Raw genomic sequence first — 16660 nt, 5'->3', positions numbered from 1 at the left:
AACACACACCAATACGAAAGGTGTAGCAAAACACCGCCAACGTAAACAAAAACAGCTGTTTGTGACATGACGCAAAAACACGCATGCGTTAATTTTGTTGTTACGCGAATGTCATGCGTGCTTTTTGACGGTAAAGGAATTTTAACAGTTGGCCACAATCTGGTAGTTGTATTTAGAACGGATACGTATTAATACCTTCGAAACGGTCGAAATTAGTGGAAAAGAGTACTTAAATGGGTGCACGGTGAAATTCCAGTACAAGGCTTCTTAAAAAGATCTTAGAAAAATAACAACAACAAAATTTAAAATACAGCAAATATGTGAACAAATAGTTTAGTATTAAAAAAAGTGCATTTAAAAAAGTGGGACAAGTAAAAAGCAACCTCTAACTATTAAATATAATTAAAATCTCTACACATTTAAGCATCTTGTTATTGAGAAATTTCGCTGCAACGACGAAAAATGGCCAAAAAGATACCATTCAATGTTGTTTTCGCCACCGGTGAGTACCGTATATTAACTGATGATAAACGTAAAGAAAGGCATTTAACTGCTCAGCATTTATGTGGAAAATTCCGTTAGATGAACTCTACGATGCGTAATCATTTGGTTATGAGTATGGCAGCGTGTGGCTCGTAACTGGAGAAATCGATAAATCACGCCTTCCTGCCCCAACTGCCGTTATTGAGGCTACAGCCAGCCAGCCACTGCACTCATTTACATACGAAGAGTTTTTACGCTTTTATTTGGTACTTGAATATGCATTGTTGCACTTCGAAATGATTTTATAGAACGATTTTCTAATTGTAATGCTTGAGATTAGCAAATAGATAGCTATGTATGTATGTATGTATGTAGTTTATGTGCACTAGCTGTATTAATATTTATGCTTCTTTGTATTAAGTTCAACTTCTAACACTCTCACACATTTATATTTTGATTTACTGCCTTATGCGATGAGACACATTAACACTTCGCCAACGAAGTTCCGGGACACACAAAAACAAGCATATGTACATATGTAAGCAGATAACTATTGTATGTGTGTTGCAAACGCCATTTCTTTTGTAGTTTGTATGTGTACACCTGGCACTTGCCTTGCAGCTGGACATTTGTATCCTAAGTAATCGTGCTGCATAAATAATGTAGATGGTTAGATAGCAAACGACCTCTTTGTGTGCTTTGATTAGGACTTTTACTGTGCACAATTTTAGATTATTTATGACAGTTCGATCCATGCAGAAACGCACCTACGTAATGTACATATGTTGTACATAAATAAATGAGTAATTTTATTATAGAAAGCGTGTCTTAGGTCAATATTTAAGTTTTGATTATTTCGTAGCCATTAACTGTGCTATATTTGTCTGAAAGTGTACTCGTAAATAAATAAAATATTTTGTAAGAAATTGCGCCCAAAAGATGCAATGTGAAATAAATAAATATTACTACTGTTATAACTAGGCTAAACAATAAAACATGTAGACATTGTAGGCACATCAATGTTTTGGCAGCTGCCGGAAATTAAGTTTAGACTCCTTTGCTTCCACAGGGCCTATACATACATATATATGAAATCCGAAAACCCGAATGTATTGAAAAATAATTATTTGTAACATCCAGAAGGAAACATGGTACCTATGGTATAAAGTATATATACATACATATATATAAATGAACAGCTTGACGAGTTGAGTCGATGTAGCCATGTCGGTCGGACTGTCTGTCCGTTTGTCTGTATATACGTGACTAGTCCTTAGTTTTTGAGATATCGCTCTAAAAGAAACTACTTATTTGTTGGAACCGCCGATATCAGATTACTATAGGATATTCAAATCAAGCCTTTGTATGGAAAACCTTTTTATTAACGAGCTCCTTTCACAAATTTTGGCATAGATTATTGCCCAAGGCAGGTCTACAATCTCAAAATAAGTTACTCATTTTTTTTTTTTTTATTTGACAAAGTATCCTCACGAAATTGGGTAATCTATGATCCTTGGTAGCTTTTAAATTTCCGAACAAATTGTTCAGAGCGGACTACTATAGCATATAGCTGCCATAAAAATTGGTCGATCAAAGTAAATATAAAGATCTTTTTATAATTATTTATGTTATATAATGCAGCCGTTGTTTCTTGTTTAGCTGTGAGGTGGATAATTGTATTTATGAATGTGGGCAGGAATCGCCACTTCAATAAGTATCAGTTTTGATGAATAAAAAAATTTGCAAATAATCAACCGATTTCTCAAAGTAATAAATATTAATTACTTCGTGCCACCTACAAAATGGGAATTTTATTGCTTTTCCGACGGCTCCTTCCGTTACATGTTGCAGTGCACTTAGTGGTATATTAAATAAAATGCAAATGAAAAAAAATAATCTGTCACACATAACGGTAATAAATGTAAGTGCTTTGTGTATTGGCCGACATGCAATCGAGCGACACTTGTACGCCTAACGGTGTTTGATTTATGTACATACATATGTGCACCTGCATAGTTGGCAATTGGTGGGCTAGCTTATTGTTTGGACGCCCGCTGTGCGGTAGCTGCCTTGCTTGCCCATTTGTGTTCGATTGAATGCGCGACCAAAGCAAAGCCCTTTACATGCATGTGTCTCTCTTTGTGTGTGTGTGAAAGTATTTGTGTTTACATATTTGATTACTATCTACAAACACATGTATTTTTATATACTAATACATATATGTATGTGTGTTATTTTGTTTTCATGGTAGCCACACGTTACAAGTGAAGTGCTCAAATCGACCGCTTAATTCACTCGTTAGCGGCCGAACATGTTGAATGATGTAATAAGATCATATTTTAATTCTTAATTGAAAACGTTAAGCTGGTATTAGCCTTTATTCACATCCCATTTGTTGCCAACTCAGTAATTGTGTGTGGCGCGTAGCATACCTCTTGGCGTGAATGCACAGTCACTGCTGTAGGCAACCGTACAAGGCCGCCGAGATGCGCTCAAGGCCTTCTTTTGTAGATTTGTATGTGTTGCATTTCATTCAGTATTCATGCTGCAATCAGTAATGTTGGCACAACTTGTATCTGCTTTTTTTTACTTTTTATATTTTCTGGCCGTTGTAATCAAGTTAATCAAGAATTTTTGGCGGAGTGATATGATTGGTCTTCATAATTTAAGAATTTTTTCTCATAAGAAATTTAATATTATTACAAGCAGGTTGAGTTAAACCTTAGAATCGTTGTGTGAACTTAACTTAAGGAAGCTTACCATAAATATTATATTTTTTTGTGAATTTTTAGTCTGAATTATTATAATCAAGATATTACAAATAAATCACACATATCGCGCCAGTTTTTATGCCCATAGTCGTGATTTGAGTTAAAAATCGATAAAAAAAAACTTACAGTTATCTCATTTATGTGCACGCGGCAAAAACGAAACTGCATTATATGAAAGAAGTTAGTTTGGCACTTAAAGCCCATTTATTCGGCACGCCTCTGTCCGCACTCGCCACTCTTTTTCTACCCACCAAATGCGGTCGCAAATGCCAACTTTTCATATCGCAGATGACTACTTGTGTGCACACACAGCGCATTTTATATCGAAAATGCCGCAAAATATGCAATAAAACTGCGCTTTAATTTTGCACTTAGAAATGCTCTATGTTATGATATATTTTTACAATATATGAGTGTGTGTGTATTGCTGGATACAGATTTAACTCGAATGCTGCTTTTTTACGCCTCAAATCATGCAGCAGACAGCTTTAACCCAAAAGTGCTGCATAAGTTACGGCGCTTGCCCTTTTTTACCATATTCTGCACACACACAGCTTGAATTATTATTTTACCGTTAGTTTTTTATATTGTATAATAGTTATATAACTGAATTGATATATGTATGCATAAAAGTCTGCTTAACGGAAGTCTTGTATTGCGCTGCAAGAGTTCATTGTCTATGCCTACATTCAGGCGTTTCCTGCCTGCTTTGAGGAAATGTAATGGCATGTAACATAGAATTATTTGAAATGTGTGCGTTTGATATGCGTTAATATTAGTTTGTCGCAGATATTTTGATAAAATGAAATGGGAAAAGTGCAGCGATCTCTTTTATCGTTTGCAAGTAATGTGTATTTGACAACGCTGCCTGGAGCTAGGCCAAGTTTTGCTTAGCGGTGAGTTCGACAAAGTGATATGTCTGTATGTAAGTTTGAACACACAATTTGTTGCAATAAACAGTTCCTTCACCTTCGTGGAGACTTTACCAACGCTACTAGAACTTAAGGTGGTTTCAGTTTGTAAGAGTTGGTTATTGAGCTACAAGATTTCAGAAATCCAGCAATTAAAAAAGTAATAAATATTTTGTACCAAAAGTCTTCTTAAAAAACCATATTTCAAATTTGTTTCTTGTCGATCTCTTTTTGACATTTTTCTCGCTCACGATTTTTTTTTTTACAAATTTGAATTAAAGTTACTTATTTTATTAATTATAAATTGAATTATGCCATCTGATCAAATTTGACTCGGACTTGCCCATACCGAATCGATCAAAAAACTTTTTTTATGTTCATGTGAAGATTGGTCTTCATATGCCAATTAGTGTGTGTTTGGCAGTTTACGACACACAAGGATTTTTATCGTGGAAAAAAAATTGAAACGTGTTTGCTAGAAATTTTTGGTTTCCAATGAAATCATGGCTATGGAATCGTTAAAAATGTTGCATAAGTGTTTTGAGGAGTATATTTTATAAGTAAGCACAAGTATTTGAGCGCCACAAAGGGCTCAATAACGGTCTTGAAGACGTCGAAAACTCCATTCACCTCTATCAATGACAATGATAGCATCGAAAAAGTTAAAGAAATAGTGCTTGAAAATCGTCGTGTTTGCATTGGGAGATACCAAAAGATTTAAAAATCTCTTATGGATCGACTCAACACTTTTGGTGACTTTTTTCTGTTTTCAGAGCTGCAAAATCTGCTTCTGGTAACGCGGCATGAGTCTATTGAAGCTATGCGGACATGCTGGGATTGGCTCAAGAGGCGACTTTGAAGGCGATAAATACAGCTTGGTTGAAAAGTTTCTGCGCTCAAAATGAAACAAATACTGTTTTTGGTACGAAATATATTTTTTTATTCAATATAATCTCCCTTAACTTCAATACACTTATTCCAATGGTCCTCTAATAATTTTATGCTATTCCTATAATGACTTTCCAGAAGCTCTGCAAAATACCCGTCTACGGCTGTAATAGCTTCTTCATTCCACGCAGGAATTATTTCAGGTTTCTGAAGAGTTAGTAGTCGCTTGTCTTTTCTCACGAATTTTTTCATTCAGCCAATCCAAAATTTAATAGTATTCAGAGTTGATTGTTTTACCTTTCTGCAGATAATCAATCAACCTTCCTTCCTTTTGCATCCCAAAAAACTTATGCTTTGACCTTATTTGCTGATCGTTGTGACTTCACCTGCTTTGGAGCTGTACAAACAGCTTCAGTCCACTGTAAATGTTCTTGTTTCTATTTAGGATCATGGCGGTAGATCTAAGTCTCATTCAATATTATAAAATGATTCAAGAAATCGGTTTAATTCTTAAAACGCTACAAATTATGCTGAGAAATTTGTTTTCGATCCAGTTTTTGTTGAATTGTTAATGTGATTAACTTTCCAAACAGCTTTTTCATATCTAATTCTCCATGTAAAATATGAAGCTTATTCAAACTTTGATCTTCACTAACAATACTATGAACTTGCTCACGATTTCTGGTGTGGTTGCGGTTTTTGGTCGTCCTTCGCGTGGATCGTCTTCAAGCTTAGTACGACCACGTTTAAATTCACAAGCCCAAAATTCAACGATGCGTTTTAAAGGTGAGGACTCCTTATACACTTCTAACAATTGTACATAAATTTTTTGCTTTAAACCTTTCAAAACAAAGAATCTAACCTCTGCGCGATATTAAATTTTTTCCATAATAAAAAATACTCTGACACGTCAACTTCAAATGGCTTGTAAACAAAGAATTATTTGACAGAATATCTTGAGAAAAAAAATTGGAGTAGTAGTGCTATTTCTTAGTGAGAGCATAAAATTATCAACCAACCTGTATTTGTGTTAGATCCGGGTCATATTTGATCAGATGGCATTAGCTTATAACTCTTCACATTTCACAATTTTAATTTTAATTCTTATCGCCACTGCTAAATACTTGTAATAAATTAAAATAAAAGTCAAACAGCAAATAGGCTTTTTTTCACTTTTTTTTTTAAATTTACTAATTACCTTCAAATAAACTACGATTAAGCATACTTAGTATAAGCATGTAGTAAGTGCTTATTTACGATGTGGTTTCCTATATTTAAGTTTGTCTAAAAATGAACGCATCGGCGCAATCATTGTGAAGATATACACCAAAAGCGTCGCCAAACTTAAGGCCGCAATAAATTCCGGATCCACATGTTTATAGGTGAACTTTGTGCGGTAGCCGATGAGTATGCTCCACATGCCCAGCGTAAAGGTGACCATACCAAAGAAATTGTGCCTGCATTTCACCACGGCCGGTGTGTAAAATTTATGTACGAAACTTGGTTGGAAATAGTTGACGATGCCGCCGGTAATACTGGCGAAGCAGAAGAATGTGGCAGCAAGACCTGGAAATTGCAAAGGAATTGTAGAATTCTTACTTCTCCGTGGCGCTACTAAACAGATATTTTGTGTATGTATATGTGTGTGTGAGTGTGTTGGTCGCTTATTACTTGCAACCTTGACTCTTACCTATTTTGCCATGCAACGTGGTGAAGTGCACTTCCGTCTGAGAGATTTTACCAAGCGCGCCCAGCAAAGCCATGGCACCACCCACCAGTTGTAGGACACCGTGAATTTTTGATTTAGTGCGGTGAGCGAAACGATTCGTTACGAAGTTGATTGGGTAATGTGACATGAGCGCTTCGGCCATTAAGACATGGAACTATTTTTATGGTTTTGTAAAATATTTGTGTGAGTTGAGTTGAAAGTAGTAAAAGTTATTTAAAAATTTAGTTTTACTTGAGGATAAATTTGTTTGTTACATTGTTAGTCTTAAATTATTTGATGAAAAGTTTTCACGCTTTCTCATAGCTCGAAATATAAGTTTTATTCCATATTTATTAATTAGTTTTAGTTTTGTTGACTAAAATATGACCAATAACCTAATAAATATCAACCTGAGCTTTTATAGTGCGAAATTAGTACTTGCTCTGTATACCACATTGGATAAGATAATTCTATTATTAAAATACTCTTCCTCGTTTTCACACCCATTTATCAAAAAAGTCGTTAAAGTCGGTGTTGTGCCCTTTTGACTCTATGACCAGTCCTAATTATTGTTCTCATTCGAAACAAGCAATCTCTAGAATATTTACCTATATGTATTCGGCCTAGTAAACAAAATTCATCATTATTTATAATGCATTAAAGTGAAAGTTTTATTCAGCATAGTTAGAATTATTTAATTTAGCTGAAATATGCACCATTTGTTGTCATTTTGAGGGTAATTTCAAAATGCTACTCGCATAGAAACCTTAGTCCTAATTGGCGACCCTGAGTTAGTCGATTTCTACAAGCTCCTCTTGTGGCGATTTTTTCACCAGCAAAAATTTTTGCTATAACAGAAACAGGTAATAATCACTTGATGCCAGATTCGCACTTTAAGCGGGAAGCTACCTAGCCTACTAAGCTCCTGGAACTTCTGGCGAGTACCTATCGATGTGGACTTATTTTTCTACCCTGCTTTATCTAGATGGTATCATACGATATTTTGTGTCATATTTAGCTTCTGCGCAATCGGAACAGTGATTGCTTGATGGTCGAACTTGACTATTTCCATTATTTTATCGATATTATCGACAATTGAGCTTCCAGAGCGTTTTTCATCTTTGACATCAGTTTCGACGAAAGTAAAATTGCGAGCGATTGGATGTTATAGTATCAAGACCATAAACACTTTACACATTTTCAGCACTTGACCTAAGTTTTCGGCTTTTTCGAAGATAAAATGCAAAATCTCACTTACTTCCTTTTTGCTGGTGTCCATCAATTTGAGCACAAAATCTTATCTTTCTAATGTCATATTGCGAGACTCAGATTACTAAAGCCGTCTATTGAAAAAATAATGGATTTTTTTTTTGCTAGAACTAATATATGTATAACTAAGGCTATTCGAGACCGTTTTACCTTCTAATATGAAAAATTCTAAAACAAAAAATACAAGTCATTGCGAAAAACTACTCTTCAAAAGTACGGTAACGTTTTGAAAGTAAAAAACACAAAAAAATCTGTTTATTATCTACAATATATGAATTTCATCACCCGTGTTCGATAAGAATCTAATAATGCAAGTTTAAGTACCTTTCATGTAATAAAACTTTGAATGAAGTGGAACAAATTTGTTAACACACCTACATACATACATACAGAATGTAAGCCACTGCTAACATAAGAGACAACTCGAATATAAATGTCATACGTCTCACTCAATAGACCGCTAACATAAATAATAAAAGTCAATAATTCGATAAGATATGCATGCTTAGAAGCTATACGAATATCAAAGATTTGCGAATTTTCACATGCTTTAAAATAAATAACATGAAAGTTAATAATAATAGCTACTACAGTACGTGTGTAATAAAAAGTGCCGACAATCTATAAAATCTTGCGAACCCCTCTACGTACCCCAATGGTGGTTAGGAAGGCATGCATAGCGGTGTTTTGGAAGTCCAGACTGCGTCCCAAGGCGGTGAAGTAGACGCCAATTAGTGCGATCAAAATGTGATTGATAGTGTTGAGGAGACTTTGCAACTGCAGCCAAATGGAGTAGGGCGCTCTTCTCGACGATGACGTCGCCGCCGCAGCCGGCGCTCCTGTCTTAGGCACTTTATCACTTTTTGCTGACATTTTGAGCTTTTATGTTTCGCGAATGCGCAAAAAATTTCACTTTAAATAAGCACTTTTAAGAAAAAATGTTATTTGATCAAAACTAATTTGTGGCGTCAAATATTTGCCATATTCTCGTTAGCACGACGTTGCGTTCGTTGAGATGCGATGTGTGTTTGGAGTGTAACTAACGTGTATGCGGTACGGCATTGATAAGTATATTCATTCTACACTTGTGCTTGTCTACTGCTCAGCTGATTGGATGTAGGATGAGGTGGAGGAGAGCGTAAGAGACGGGTTACATTATCAAGAGCACCAGAGCGAACCAATCGAAAAAAGTCCACGTATGAGCATAATATATGCGTGCCCTGTAGGGAGAGCTTGAACTAGTGGAAAACGAACTAGTAAGGTGTTTTTCAATTCGACGAGAAGAAGAAGCTTTTCGTTTCTCAGAACCGCCAATATCGAACCACTATAGGTTATAGCTGCCATACAAACTCAAACATCAAAATCAAATGCTTGTATGGAAATTATTTTATTTGACAAGATATCTTCATGAAATTTGGCACTGATTATTACCCAAGGCAATGCTATAAGCTCCAAAGAAATTGCTCAGATCGAACCACTATACAATTTAGCTGTCATGCATTATTTCATATTCTTTTATGCTATAAGAAATGCATCTTTGTAGGGTATTAGAGCTTCGGTATAGTTGAAGTTAATGTTTTTTGTTTTGTTTTAGGTTGTTGTTGGTCAAGGTTTTATACATATATAATTTTTGAGTTCACACTTCGGATTTTTATTTCAAACTTTTCTGCTGTTTGCATCGATATTAAAAATAAAAATGAATAAAAAAATTCAATAGTGTAGCCTTTCTACTCATAACATATTACTTACTGGGAATACGTATATGTGTGAATGCCGGCACTCAATAGTGTGGATTTACGGGCTGCCAACACTTAGTATTTTAATTTAGGTGCTTTCACATTCTGTTGTTATTCTGCTCTACTAAAAATTACAATAGCGGGAAAAAAGTTATTTTTAAGGACAAAAGTACTATAAAAAATTTAAATGCAGTTCGTATTTGAATTATCAAACTGTTATATTTTTATTTGGTGAATTTTATCTCGATTTCTCTCGACTTGCCACCTTAAAAATATGTATTACATCTAGGTACTATATGAAAATATACCTATGTATATATATATTTATATATATTTTTTTAAAAATATTCGTACACCTTATCTCGTATTCCACAGCAAACTACATACTTAATTAATTCTGTTGTAGGCGTTGTTAAATTCTTAAATATTTTTGAATTAGCTTGAAATAGTTGGAGACAAAAAACTTATTAAAATTCCATATTGCCACGTTTAATGAGCTATTACTTCCCTAATTTGAAAATGTGACTACTTAAACGTAGGTGGCATCCCTATATGCATTTCTGCTTTGAGAACTCATCGGAAAATGTATACACAGCCATGTATACTTATTTACATGTATTCTAAAACTGGCTTACTTCGTTTTTATGACTAGTTTTTGTTTTGTTGCTGCTATATACCATATATACATACATACATATGTTGCCAACTCAACGCGTTTTTTGTTTGTTTATTTTATTGTTGTTAGTTCAGTTTCTATTTTGGAGTCACTCAATTTGGCCGGCAAGGCGCTCATCTGCTGAGATGAGCTGCTGAGTTTTTGTGTTTATCACGTAAATATAATCATATGTATGTATGGGAATGTATAATATATGGTATTATGTATTTAATTATGGAAATGAAGCACATAAAGGCAACTGACGATGTATAATTAATCCGACAGCGATTTCATGAAAAAATTTATTGCTGCTAGTATTTGTTTTATTAATCGTTAATATTATGTTGAAGGTCACTTTTATTAATTGCAAGTTGTTGTTTTAACAGAGGAGATACATATACACGCTGAACGCCTAAAAGTGTGCAACTATTCCAAACACTTCTCTTTCTCGTTTAGATGAAGACCCCGCCTTTCCTGCTAGCGAGCTCAACACACATGGTCCGACAGTGCATGGCTGGCGTAGTACCCCCGGTAATACCATTACACCGCACGACATCGTACTGCGTTTCCACAGACCAGCGAAGATATGTCGAATACAAATCTTAGCGCATCAGTTCCTTATACGTAAGTAATCATAATCTTACTTTCAATATTATTAATTCAACTCGATCTTCTCTTCTCAATTCTTCAAATCAGCTGAGAAAGTTGAGCTATGGCTGCACTACTCGCCAAAGGGCATACCGAGCACACCTTCCTCACAATGCTTTGATTTCCTCGGCTTTGTTGCGCTTTCCGACAACGCGGCCACCAATTACAAGTCGCGCGAACTGCAAAGCGTGTCGGTGAATCCGCGACGCGGTACACATCTAAAGCTACGCCTCAGCACCGCACATCGCAACGACTACAACCCGGACGGACAAGTTGCTCTGATTGCGGTCAATGTCTTGGGCGAAGAGTTGGATAGGAATGTAACGGTTACAGCGGCAGAAAGTGTTGCGCAAGCAGAGTCACAGAACGCCGGCGGCAATGGCAATGGCAACGGCACTGCAGCTATGAGCAATGAGCAAAACAACATTGAGTTGATTGCTCCGACTGGGTCTGCGGCCGAGCCAGCTTTGGTTTCCATCTGTGATGATTTGCTCTTTTCCATGTATGTCGAGGAGTCCATTGCGGAGATCGTACGCGTAATGGAGGAGAAGAAATTGCAGGCGGTCGGCGCGGAGCGTTTTGAGTATGCGCGCAAGTTAAAGCTTTGTATGACAGCGCTGCGCACAGCCGGTGAGCGTTTGGGTCGTTACGCGCTGGCTAAACGTCAGGCGGTGCAACAGGAGGATTTCACTACCGCTAAGTTGCGGAAAGAGCAAATAGAAATGTACAAGTCACTAGTGTTAAAGCACTTGTTGGTCGACGAATTACTGGAAGGGAACGGCTTGAATGCTTCTAATGATTTGGCAAGCGAAGTGTATGCCAGTAAACCGATATTGCCACCTGCGCCAAGTCTGCAAGACGTCGCACAAGCGCTAGCCGAAGCACACTATCAAACAAGCACAATGAGCCCGAAGAGCGTACAAGACGATCGTTCCTCCTTAGATGGTTGTAGTTCGAGCGGCGGTGGGGGCTGTGGTGGGACCACCAATTCTGCGCCAGCTGGTATAGCACAAACTCATGCAAATGATAGTCTTTCACTCTCATCAAATGCGAATCTGCGGAAATCACACGACGACATACCTGTTTCGCCCAAGTTGGGGAAAGGACGTAGCCCAAGTCGACATAGTTCGCCCATGTCCAGCCGTCAAGGTTCGTTACGCCGTAGAAACAAAAGTGCGCCACGAAATTCCTACGAAGATTATGAAGAGCGTGCTGTCCCGGCGTTGAGACAGTAAGTTTAATAGTGTTGCAGTGCGTGAACGTAAATTGTACAGAACGTATTTTAGTGTATTGTAGTGGTAGACTAATGAAGTGCTCCAAACTAACGCGTAGTCAACCTGCCGTGGACTGTAAATATATTGAGGGCTTTCTCACTAATTAGTGCCTAATAGTACTTGACCTTCTACTCCAACCTCTCAGTATCCCCATTTTTTCGGACCGAGGTCCAAAGTGTGACTTATATTAGTCAACACATTTTTGTCGAGTTAATTACCTCTTTTTCGCAAAAAATTATTGCTACGAACGTAGGAAACATTAGATACTGTGAATGATAGAATTAAGGCTTTTCCAGTATAAATCTGCTATAAGGAATATATATTCTTCAAATAGTTGTAACATTGTTAAACTTGATCCGTTCGCTGATATGAAACGCCGACTATGTTCTGTCCGTTTTACTGTCCGAATCGTGTTGCAGATGATTCGTAAGAAGTAATCGAAGTGGTTCGAGTGTTTTAAGCTTCAGAACAGCACAAATTCGATTCTTGCCAATCTTCCTAATTTTATTGCAAATAGATATCCGTATCATCTCATAATTTGTAGTTCATAGAAAATTTTATGCATGATTCTTATTTGATTAAACTCATCCGATTCATTGCAGTATGACTTAGAGATATTTAGATATTAATAACCCCATCATAAAAATTACCCATAGTACCACATGGTTCGACTTGATGCCGGATATTTTATATATTTTATTATGTAATAATAGTTTTGTACATAAGTATGTATATTGTAGCGTATAAAATATGCTCTAGCGACCTCATAAACATTTCGGTGTACTTTTAGTTGATTTCTGTTCTTTCTTCTTCCTTTCTTTTTATATAAAAATTGTGCATTTTCTGTATGAAAAAATCCTATATCGGTGTTTGTTGCAATGTACCCATCATATGTATTTGCATTACACTCTCGTACTGTAGTTCAAATACTAATGAATTTTTAAGGGAATGTCAAGGTACCGCTCTACTGGAGGCCGATCCCAACCGCGGACGTTCGCGCTTAAACGATCGCGAGCGTCGTCAGGCTGCACTGCCGATTCTCGTGTTCGGCAATGATATGGTAAGACGCCTTGAAAGAATATTTCCTTTATACATCATTACAAAAGGATATCGTCTTATCGTTTGCAGGTTGAACAATTCTATTCGCGTCAATTTCAGGATCGCGAGGATGGTTTGATAAGTTTGCGTAACTTTCTAAAAGGCGTGGATGTCGAACAGTCGAATACGAATGCGAACAATTCGGGCAGCGAGAGTACGGCTGGCCCTAACAAGGTGGCGCGCAGTGCTGCGCTGTTGCTCCACCGTGCGGTTCGCGATGCTGTCTACTCGGTGTTCAGTCAAGCCACTGAAACTGTACGCGTGCTCTTTCTCGAATATGTGCCTAGACGTGTGTCACAAAGTGAAGTGGCGCGTTGCGTCGACCGTTTGCTGCCCGAACTCTTAGCTAAGTCTGGTGATCCATCAGCGCGTATCCACACTTTGGCTCAACACACCATACTTAGTATTGCCGCTTGTCCAGAAGTGATTGAGCAGCATTTGGTGGCGCCAGCGCTTTCACGTAGCGTTAGTTCGGGCACACATCCACGGTTGGCGCTTAGTCGCATGCAAATGCTGGAGCAATTGGTACTCAGTCAAGGTATCGGCACTGATAAGCATAGCGGTTTAACCTGTCGCGCACTTTCCGAGTGCGGGTGCTCCGGTATACATCATCCCGCTGAGCCGGTGCGTAAGGTGGCCGAACGTATTTTGTTGCTAGTGTATAAAGTGAATCCACGTCTAGTGCGAAAGCAGTTACCACCGGACGATGATATAACCAGACGCAATCTGCTCTATCGTCAATTATTCACCGAATTCGATAAGTTGGATTTGGAGCGTAAGAAGGAAATGCTAGAGGCAAATAAATACTCCACACACAATAACAGTGATCCAATAACGCCACCACCAAATCGTGGTCGCAATGATTTGGAGCACTTGCAGCAAGCCGGGAGCAGCTGCGGCGGTGGTGCTGGGAGTGGCAGCGATAGCCGTAGTAGTCCTTATGGTTATATGTATAGCACAAAATCCCCGGATCTGCAATCCAGTCCGATGCGTCGCTCTGAGACGCGCATACTGAAAAGTAAAAGTGGTCATGCGCTTGGTGGCACGAATGGTTACGCGAGTGGTAGCAGTGGCGGAGGTAATGGAATAAGTAGTGGTAGTACCGGTGGTCTGGTAGGCACATTTTCAAACTGCAATGGCAAACAGCAGTACAATGAGCAACTAAAGCGTTCAATGATATCTGCAAGCAACTCTAGAAAGGGCTCAAATTCGAACTCGAATTCGGAATCATTAGAAGAACCACCCGATGTGATGTGAGTATTATAAAAGAAAATACATGTAAACAGGAATGTATAGTGACAGGCCTCTAAGGGTACGAGTATTGCTAGAGTGTCGAACCTTAAGATACTCTGTATTAGGGTATTAGGATAAGTCTGTGGTACGACAAATAAAGTTTTTCGAACTTAATTCTCAAATACATATTTATAGAAGCCTCATACGATGAGAACCCTGGATCGCTTTTGTACTCATAACATGAGGATTGAATGTTTTTGGACTATATGAAATGTTTTTATTACCTTTTCAGCCATTGCCCATTTTGCGATTGGTGCTGCAGTAGCAGCGATCAGTCTCAATTGGATCGTCATTACTGGAAGTCCTGTCCATTCCTAACCAAGTGCCCTCAATGCAGCCAAGTACTCGAAGTGGCGGCCCTAAATTATCATCTCACAAGTATGTAATGAAAACAAAATGATTCAAGCTCTTTTTCATTTTACCTATGTATATCAATTCCACAGAGGAATGCGAGGCCAAGGATAGCTATGTGATGTGTGAACGCTGTACCGAGTCGGTGCACAAGCAATTGTATGACTTGCATCAAATGGAAGACTATTGTCGCGGTATGGTAGCATTGTGTGAAATTGAAAATTTTAATAAATGTGAAATATGTTTGTATGTGCGCACATATATTTTACAGAATTGAAGACAGGTGCTGCGCGTTGCCCACTGTGCCACGATGATGTACATCTGCCACTGGACGGTGGCTGGAAGTTACATTTACTCAGCTCTACAGGTTGTCCTGGCAACACTAGACGCCGTGCAAAAAAATCAAACTAACTTTAATATTTAGCGAATTTTAGTAGTATCAAACACATACATACTTACAAACCTATGTAGTTTAGAAAGAAAATTCTTAATTACTCTTTAATGGAAGAGTTGCAGGGCTGACTAATTAAACACTCACAAAAATAATTTCAAAAATGTAGAAAGAAAAATAAAAGATAATTTTCACATGACGCATTCAAAGGAATGCATTGAAAGCCTTTATTCATCGGATTTAATAATCGTTAAATGAATTGTGTTATAACTACTCGAAATAAGTATTCCCACACATACAGGTGCAACTGAGAACTTATACATAAATATATACGTACACTTATATTAGGGATTTGTGCAAAATATGTTAAAAATAATTCTCGAAAGCCTAAAAAGACGTTTTTAAAACAACTAAAGAAATAATTATAACCGCTTTTGTAAGAATGTATACAAATACATATTCTATTTTTTACAATTTGCAGTTACTAATGAGTTTTATAATCGAATTTAAACAATGTTTTTGTAAACCAGTTCATGTATATACCTATAGTATAGTATAGAAAACCCTTTAAATTAAATTACTGTTAATTTATTAAAAATAAGTTTGTTCTGCTTAGTTAAAATGGTAATTGTATTCCTAATTTGTTAACTTTTATACTAACACAAATTTATACTTTATTTTTTAAGTGAAACTTATCACATTTAATAATAAGTTTTATATTGCGTCCAAATGATTAAAAAACCATCCAAAACTACACTACAAAAATACATAAAGCGAAACCTTATACGAATTCAATTTAGCTATACAAAAGTGATGAAAAAATCAATAAAGTATTCATTGAATAAATAAATCAAATATCAAAATTAATAATTGCTGTTTTATTGTGCTCTAAATATGTACATGATGATAAATTGAACTAATAATAAGATAAATTGATTAATTTTACCAGATTTACCTAACTTAACCTAATATATAGATTTATTAATTGTTTATAAATATTTAAATAAATTGTATACATTTACCACGCGTTGCACCGTAGGCTCAACAAAATTTATTACTGGAGATATATAGCATACCATATATTTAGCAAACTACACAAATACAGTTTGAAAAGATCTGTAGTCGACATGCTCTCGTCATGTTGACGCGGCATGTGCGCTCATTGCTCTCTCCACTCCGTTAAA

The 16660-nt window shown here is 36.9% G+C and overlaps 2 protein-coding genes across 9 annotated transcripts; one reads left to right on the top strand and one right to left on the bottom strand.

Moving 5' to 3' along the window:
- The first annotated feature begins 119 nt into the window (after positions 1-119).
- On the top strand, positions 120-15554 carry LOC106623173 (centrosomal protein of 104 kDa). 2 transcript variants are annotated; one of them, XM_036360038.2, is made up of 8 exons: positions 120-502; positions 10878-11045; positions 11118-12300; positions 13289-13403; positions 13472-14694; positions 14967-15112; positions 15178-15279; positions 15357-15554. In XM_036360038.2, exons 1-8 carry the CDS (start codon positions 463-465, stop codon positions 15494-15496), a joined length of 3117 nt encoding a protein of 1038 aa, XP_036215931.2. In that variant the 5' UTR covers positions 120-462; the 3' UTR covers positions 15497-15554. The 2 variants fall into 2 exon arrangements, with proteins under 2 accessions (XP_036215931.2, XP_036215930.2); XM_036360037.2 differs by having other exon boundaries at positions 13265-13403.
- Positions 4334-9084, bottom strand: LOC106625656 (transmembrane reductase CYB561D2). Of its 7 annotated transcripts, XR_011395566.1 has the most exons (6): positions 8682-9084; positions 6744-6936; positions 6252-6619; positions 6073-6176; positions 5916-6008; positions 4334-5860 (listed from the first exon to the last, which is right to left on the bottom strand). XR_011395566.1 is itself a non-coding variant. In XM_036360045.2 (3 exons), exons 1-3 carry the CDS (start codon positions 8901-8903, stop codon positions 6303-6305), a joined length of 732 nt encoding a protein of 243 aa, XP_036215938.1. In that variant the 5' UTR covers positions 8904-9084; the 3' UTR covers positions 6212-6302. The 7 variants fall into 7 exon arrangements, 1 of the variants encoding a protein (XP_036215938.1); XR_011395564.1 differs by having other exon boundaries at positions 5916-6176; XR_011395563.1 differs by having other exon boundaries at positions 4334-6008.
- Positions 15555-16660: the final 1106 nt, after the last annotated feature.

The sequence above is a fragment of the Bactrocera oleae genome, chromosome 3 (genome assembly GCF_042242935.1).
Source record: "Bactrocera oleae isolate idBacOlea1 chromosome 3, idBacOlea1, whole genome shotgun sequence".
Lineage (NCBI taxonomy): Eukaryota > Metazoa > Arthropoda > Insecta > Diptera > Tephritidae > Bactrocera > Bactrocera oleae.
This window is presented reverse-complemented; position numbering and strand designations above follow the sequence as displayed.

What these genes read in the sequence shown, in the direction of transcription:
- LOC106623173 (XM_036360037.2), top strand. Translation starts at nt 463, where the DNA reads ATGGCCAAAAAGATACCATTCAATGTTGTTTTCGCCACCG. An exon ending in GCTGTCCCGGCGTTGAGACA is followed by an intron (nt 12,301 to 13,264) that starts GTAAGTTTAATA and finishes CTCGTACTGTAG; the next exon opens with TTCAAATACTAATGAATTTT. An exon ending in AATGGAAGACTATTGTCGCG is followed by an intron (nt 15,280 to 15,356) that starts GTATGGTAGCAT and finishes TATATTTTACAG; the next exon opens with AATTGAAGACAGGTGCTGCG.
- LOC106625656 (XM_036360045.2), bottom strand. Translation starts at nt 8,903, where the DNA reads ATGTCAGCAAAAAGTGATAAAGTGCCTAAGACAGGAGCGCCGGCTGCG. An exon ending in CCTTCCTAACCACCATTGGG is followed by an intron (nt 6,937 to 8,681) that starts GTACGTAGAGGG and finishes CCATAAAAATAG; the next exon opens with TTCCATGTCTTAATGGCCGA. An exon ending in CACGTTGCATGGCAAAATAG is followed by an intron (nt 6,620 to 6,743) that starts GTAAGAGTCAAG and finishes TGCAATTTCCAG; the next exon opens with GTCTTGCTGCCACATTCTTC.